Below are 6,932 nucleotides of genomic sequence, written 5' to 3'. Positions count from 1 at the left end.
ACAGGAAGTTTAAAACAAACAACAAAACAGGAAGTTTAAAACAAACATCAAACAGGAAGTGTAAATCAAACATCAAAAGATCAAAGATTGTTTACACGTTTTGTTTCCGTCAGCGTTCAGCTCCCGGTGAAACTCTCAGCTGCTTCCTCTTTAAAAACATGACGGACAGAGTCCAGGTTCTGGGACGAGCTCCGTCCCATCCCAGACTCATCCAGCGGTCCACCCGTCCTGCCGTCCCTGTGGAAGTCCCCCTGCTCCAACTTCACTGCTCCCGTGGGGACAAAAAGGTCCCCTTCATCGAACCCGAAGCCGTCCGGCGCCGCCGTGTTGCCGGTGGCGGCGAGCCTCTGGCAGCGGGCCTGGTGTCTCAGGAAGCTGTCCCTCCAGACCACCTTCTTGCCGCAGAGGCCGCACTCGTAGGGCCGCAGCCCCCCGTGCGTCTTCAGGTGCTTCGTCAGGTGGTGCTTCATCTTGAAGGACTTGGTGCAGACCGGGCAGCCGAAGGGACGCAGGTTGAGGTGCTGCATCTTCACGTGGCGGTCCCGCATGCTCTTCAGGGTGTAGGCCTTCCCGCAGTGGCAGAAGTGGACTTTTCCAGTGTAAGCGGGTCCAGAGAGGGACGCCGAGGACGAGGAGGACGGTGTTGGAGGTGAAGGAGGAAAGGCCGCGGCTGACGGGGACACGTGGCTGGAGGCTGCAGTCAGAGAAGCTCCCGGACCCCCGCCAGTGGACGTCCAGGTCCCAACTGAGCCCCCCAGGCTGAAGTCAGGAGACACCAGAGACCTCTGGGACACCTGACCCGTCCCGTCCTCGATCTCATCGTACGTGTCCCTGCTGAAGGTGCTGTCTGTAAGACACTCAAAGTCCACATCCTCCTCTTCCTCCTCCTCTTCATCATCACCTCCCTGAGGTCTCTGCTCCATCTGAGCCCAGGACCCGGTCTGCCACTGGACCCTGCCCGGGACTTCATCTGGTCCAGATGGGTCAGAGGATGCATCCCCTCCATCAGAACCTCTCTGGACCTTCTCCTTTATCCCCTGGAGGCTCTGCCTCCCTGAGAGGCGTTCCTCAGGGTCAGGCAGGAGGAAGTCTGCAGGAGAGAGGGTTCTTGTTAACAGTCAGCGCAGAACTTGTTCTAAAATGTTATGTTCTCAAGGTTCTAAATGTTCTCGATGTTCTAAATGCTGTAAAAGGTTTATTCTTCTTCTTCTTCTTTCAGCCTTTCCCTCTTCAGGGGTCGCCACAGCGAGTCACCTTCCTTCACCTCACTTTGACCTCTCCGTCCTCTGTCCTCACTCCATCCTGCCTGGACTCTCTTCTTCACCTCTTCACCACACTCCCCATGTTCCTGGACAGTGGACCCCAAGTCCTTGAAGTCCTGCACCTTTGTGACCTCTGCTCCTTGTAGCCTCACTGTTCCACCTCCTCCCTCTCATTCACACACATGGACTCTGTCTTACTACGGCTGACTTTCATTCCTCTTCTTTCAATTGCATACCTCCACCTCTCCAAGTTCTCTTCCACCTGTTCCCTGTTCTCACCACAGATCACAATGTCATCTGCAAACATCATCGTCCACGGGGATTCCTGCCTGACCTCATCTCTTAGTCGGTCCATCACCAGAGCAAATAAGAAGGGGCTCAGAGCTGATCCTTGATGCACTCCCACCTCCACCTTGAAACTATATGTCACTCCTACAGCACATCTCACCACTGTCCTGCTGTCCTTATACATGTCCTGCTGTCCTCATACATGTCCTGCTGTCCTCATACATGTCCTGCGTCCTCGTACATGTCCTGCTGTCTCCCATACAACTCATCATACACCTTCTGCTTCGCCTTATTTACCTCCCTCTTTGCTCTACGTCCCACCTCCTTATCTTCCTGTCTCCTCTCTTCAGTCCTCTCTCTGTCATATTTCTTCTTGACTAACCTCTTTCTTTGAACATCTTCCTGCACTTCACTATTCCACCACCAGGTTTCCTGATCATCCATTCTCTGTCCAGATGACACACCAAGTACCTTCCTACCTGTCTCTCTAATTACTGTTGCTGTAGTAGTCCAGTCATCTGGAAGCTCTTTCTTACCACCCAGAGCCTTTAACAGATCCTCTCTGAACTTATCACAACATTCTTCCTTCTTCATCTTCCACCAGTTGGTCTTCTTCTCTGATTTGACTCTTCTCCTCTTCTTCACAACAACAGTCATTCTACACACAACCATCCGATGCTGTCTGGCCACGCTCTCCCCTGCCACAACCTTACAGTCTCCAATCTCCCTCAGGTTTCCTCTTCTACACAGAATGTAGTCGACCTGGACCACCCCGGCTCCATTTCTCTTTCTATCCACTCCATGGTAAAACAGTTTGAACCCTGCTCCAATGCTGCGAGCCTTGCTGCCCTTCCACTTGGTCTCTTGGACACATAAAACATCTACCTTCCTTCTCAGCATCATGTCAGCCAGCTCTCTACTTTTGCCTGTCATTAGAGTGTCCACCCTCAGTCCTACATTCTTGACTTTCCTCTTCTCCTCTGTCTCCTGACACGTTTCCCTCCTCGTGGTTGTTGAGTTTTGGTTTGTGTTCTCATGTTGTACATGTGTTGGTTTGTCTAGGGGGGACAGTGTTTTGTTTTGGTGTGGTGCAGGTGAGCTGCTCATTAACGAGCCACGTCACCACACACCTGTTCTGAATGATATAAATTGTCTCAGAGAACGTTTGTATCTAACCGTCCTACTACTTGAACTTGTTCCATCGCTGCATGTGTCTCTTCAAACAAAGACGCTGGAAGGAGAAACGCCTCCGTACAACTTTCTACCTCCAGTTCATCACTGTCGAAGCTGCAGGACTCAACAGTGGTCTTCAATGTTTTAATAAATTAATAAACAGAATCAGAAAATAATTTTCTCACCCATTGGAGCCTCCTTCCTCTCCTCCTCTCCAACTCCTTCATCAGCCTCAGTCCCTCTCGTCTTTGTCCTCCTCCCCTCCTGACTCTCATCGCTCTCTCTGGTCTTTTCCAGCCGTCTTTCTGCTCCTCGCAGCTGAAGCTTCACCTTCTGCTTTAAACCGTCTCCACCGAGCCCCGCCCCGTGGTGCCGGCTGTTCTGACCCGCTCCGTCCGGACCCAGAGAGCTGGTTGTATTTTGGTTTGAAGCCCATGCCTCGTCGCAGCAGGAGAAATCTTTATTCTCCACATAGCTCTGGAGGCCGTCCAGCTGGGAGTCAGCTGAGTGCAGCTCTGATGGGGGGCGGGGGCGACCCCACCTCCCCAGCTGCTGCGGTCGTCTCCACGTGGCTAACGGCGGTAAGGCGTCGGGCCTCCTGTCCCTGCGCCGGGCCTCCCGCTCCGTGTACAGGCAGTCGGTGCTGCTCGGTGACTGCTGGCGGGACGCAGAGCCGGGCGGAGCGGTGGTGGCCTCTCCTGACAAGCGAGGTCTCTTCAGGATCTCGGTGCATTTATCCACTATGTGCCACATCTGGAGGAAGCTGGCCACCGTCACGTAGTTAACGATGTCATCGTGGACGATGCTCAGCTGGCCCGTGTAGGCAGAACTCAGGACGCTCTCAAAGGCCACTGGGTCCATGACCGAGGGGAGGGAGACGGTCGTCACGTTCTTCAGTAAAACCTGTGAGGAGTAACAAACCAAAAACTGATTGTAATCGTCAGCTATGATTAGCTGTTCGCTACTTTTAGCTTATAGTTAGCCTTTTGCTACTGTAAACAGTTAGGTGACACACGCCGCAGTTTTATATACGAGAGATGAATGAATAAAATGTTCCGTATCTAAGTTCTTGTGAAGTTATAACATATGAAGATGGTCTTTGCGTGTTATTAACGTGTTATTAACACGTATGAACAGAAACACGTGGCTAAACCCACCTGGTCATGAAAGTAAGGTGAGGATGCAGCGAGCACACAGCGGTGGGCTTTGAACACTTGACCCTGGACCTGGATGGACAGATCACACAGCCGGCCCTCCTCACGCTGCCGGTTCAGATTGTCCAGAACTGCAGCACGGGCGCCGGGAAAACACACCTGGACCGTCAAACCGGACGGAGCTGCAGAACCGCAGCAGTTCGGCTCCATGGTCACAGAAACCTGACAGAACCAAAACACCGCAGACAAATGATCACTTTCAGCTGATAGTTAGGGAGACTTAGTTACAACTCTGGATTAAAAGGGTGAAACGTGTTGAAAAAGCACAAATTCCTGCATTATGACTTTATTGTACATCACTGCTTTCATTTAATTTATTCATCTGAGCATCAACATTTGAAGACAAGTCAATCTTTGCAGGAGTGGACGTCCCAAGTAAATGCACCCCAAAGGTCAGACCGTGCAATGCATAGAGACTGCAGAAAACCACAGAGTTCTTGCTGCTAATAGAGGTTCTACAGGCTGCTGGATCAGAACCTGGAACCTGTTTTTCATATTTTGGTTAAATAATAAACCTTTTGTTAGTACGTCATAACCTAAAAACAAACTGTTTTTATAATGTTGTGTTTCCTGTTTAATGAGTGAAATCACTGAAACACTAACTACATCACGTTCTATCTGTAAATCAAACTCCTGCAGACTGATTCAGGCTGATAAATGCATGAATGTTTTATAAAAACACTGATCTGTCCAGAAACAGCTGAACGCTCCTTTTCCTGCTTTATGCTAACGCGTTAGCCGCTAACAGCTAGCTTCCGCTAATGTCAGTTAGCTTCGTTGTTGTCCCTGTTCTTACTTTACCTTCGTTGTTTCGACCTTTTTACTGTCCCACGAGATCCTGCCGATTATTCACAGCACAACATTTCAACTCGTTGATTCTAGATGCGAAGTATTTCGGCCCGTTTGTGTTAAAATCGCAGACATTTAAATAAAGCTAGTAGAAGCTAAAGGTGCCTTCACTGCGCCTCGGAACTGAAAGTTACGTCTCAAACTTACGTCATTTAGCTTTTGTGCTGAAAGTAAGAGGGAAAAAACAATTTTATTTCTATTGGTTGTCTCTTATCTGTATTTTTTAAATAAAATGTTATGAGAGTTATATAAATGAGAAAATAAACGAGGTAAGATGCTCTGAAATTATTTTCTTTTGTTTTATTGTAACAAACTTAACAAATATATATTTAATGTGGGGAATGTTTCTTTATTTAATGAGCAGTGCACAAGTTGGGTCTTAGAAACCTTAGCAGAGTTATGATTAAGATATTTTTATTTTATTTGGTGGCTTACTTTTAGTTTTAACAAATTGGAAATCATAAATTCCACGCTGTCAGGTGACAGCGAAGGCAGCGCATCTAACTTATAGATTTCCCAGTTTTTCTGAAAGCAGCATCAATTTATCCTCTGAACACACAACAACAACAACAACAACAACAACAACAACAACAACAACAACAACAATAATAATAATAATAATTTGTTGTTGTTTTGACCTTTAATAAATCAGAGTTTCCGGCTGATTCTGGTGATCCTGCTGTTTTCTGACAGGAAGCTTCGGTTCCGGTTCGGTTCGGCTGCACTCAGCTCATGCTTGTGTCTGTTAAACCTGTGTTCTGTGTTTTGATGCAGTGACCTGAGCGCGTGCGGGTTTAAGGACCACCTGACCGCAGCATCACCTGCTGACGCGCGCGCGCGCCCGTTTTTACCGCAGTGCATCCGCAGCAGGCCGGAGAGGCGGAGCTGCTGTGGCGTCGCAGGAAGAAGCGGAACCAACGACCCGGGTTCGGTCCGAACCGTCCGGTTTCGTCTTCTGGAATCCGTCCGCGCGCCTTTGATGTGCGATGCTCTCGCGGATGAAGCGTCGTTTCCACGCGCACGGGGAGATCAGATGAATCCGAGGGAGGAGGCCTGGTATCTTCATCATCCATCTGACCCAGAACCGGTCCGTGTAGACGTCAGGTTCGGTTTCAGCTGAACCAGTAGCACCTCGGTCACAGGGAAGCTGTCGGTCCGGGCCCAGATTCTGGTTCTGGAGCTCAGGTGACAGAACATCCGGATCAGAGCAGAGGATTGGTAGAACCTGCTGCAGTCCGGAGCCAAAGATCTGAGGTGGTTCTGCTGGTGGTTCTGAAGCGAAGGTCCAGAAGGTCCGACCTGTAACCTGCATGTAGCTGCCGGACTTGTCCCTGTGACTGAACCTGAACTTCACTGATGCACTGCTTCTGAGACCCAGAAGAACCCGGTCCAGTTCTCAATCAAACAGCTGACATGATGGTTCCGGCTCCGCTGCTGCTCCTGGGCCTGCTCTGCTCCGGGTTCGGTGAGTCCGCACATCACTTTAGCTACGACCCGGTTCTACAACGCTTTGGGATGTTGTTCGGAACCTTTTCCAACTGTGTAATGCACCCCCATACCATCAGAGAGGCAGGCTTTAGATACCAGGCTGCATGGTTCCTCCTCTTACAGAAGTGTGATTTTCAAACAGAACCTCAGATTTGGACCCGTCTGACCTCAGAACAGTTCTGGACTTCAGCTCAGTCCATTTGAAGTGAGCTCTGGTCCAGAGAGGATGGCAGCAGTTCTGGATCTGGCTTCTTGTTTGTCTGATAGAGCTTTAAGCAGCATCTGTGGACGATGGTCTCTGGGAGGGTTCTGGTTTAGAGTCTCCAGAACTCAGTAATCAAAACCAGACTCCTGTTCCTCTTCTCACCCGCTCAGCGTTCTGAATTCTGCACATCAGAGCGTGGAGGTCCAAACTTTACACTTCACGAGGTGCAGCTCAACTCACATGCAGGTCTAACTCCCTCCCCTCCCTCCTGAGGGTCTGTGGCTTGTTTCTCTGAGGGAGAAGGTTCTGTAGGGTTTAGAAAGCTGAAGGTGACCCGAGGTCTCAGATGGAACCAACCCAAATCTAACAGGTTCATCAGTTTTATTGTTCATGGATCCCACTAACAACCCGGTTCTGTTGGCAGTGGATCCTGGATCCCACTAACGACCCGGT

General features: G+C 49.8%; 2 protein-coding genes across 3 annotated transcripts in view; one reads left to right on the top strand and one right to left on the bottom strand.

Annotated features, from left to right (window-relative positions):
* Positions 1-116: 116 nt before the first annotated feature.
* On the bottom strand, positions 117-4,095 carry zbtb22a (zinc finger and BTB domain containing 22a). The gene is made up of 3 exons (XM_037693070.1): positions 3,881-4,095; positions 2,909-3,626; positions 117-1,090 (listed from the first exon to the last, which is right to left on the bottom strand). Exons 1-3 carry the CDS (start codon positions 4,085-4,087, stop codon positions 117-119), a joined length of 1,899 nt encoding a protein of 632 aa, XP_037548998.1. The 5' UTR covers positions 4,088-4,095.
* A 1,546-nt stretch (positions 4,096-5,641) lies between these two features.
* Positions 5,642-6,932, top strand: part of scn1bb (sodium channel, voltage-gated, type I, beta b) — a 5,417-nt gene continuing 4,126 nt past the window's right edge. For both annotated transcript variants that reach the window (XM_037693382.1, XM_037693383.1), the window contains exon 1: positions 5,642-6,251. In XM_037693382.1, coding sequence (XP_037549310.1) covers positions 6,200-6,251 — 52 coding nt within the window. In that variant the 5' untranslated portion in view covers positions 5,642-6,199. The remainder of the gene's footprint in view (positions 6,252-6,932) is intronic.

The sequence above is a fragment of the Nematolebias whitei genome, chromosome 19 (assembly GCF_014905685.2).
Source record: "Nematolebias whitei isolate Nwh7 chromosome 19, NemWhi1, whole genome shotgun sequence".
Classification (NCBI taxonomy): domain Eukaryota; kingdom Metazoa; phylum Chordata; class Actinopteri; order Cyprinodontiformes; family Rivulidae; genus Nematolebias; species Nematolebias whitei.
This window is presented reverse-complemented; position numbering and strand designations above follow the sequence as displayed.

Bases quoted from the DNA above. Each gene is read 5' to 3' on its own strand.
- zbtb22a (XM_037693070.1), bottom strand. From the start codon at position 4,087: ATGGAGCCGAACTGCTGCGGTTCTGCAGCTCCGTCCGGTTTGACGGTC. The intron at 3,627-3,880 runs GTGGGTTTAGCC...TACTCCTCACAG, and splicing joins CACCTTACTTTCATGACCAG to GTTTTACTGAAGAACGTGAC. The intron at 1,091-2,908 runs GTGAGAAAATTA...TCTCTCCTGCAG, and splicing joins GAGGAAGGAGGCTCCAATGG to ACTTCCTCCTGCCTGACCCT.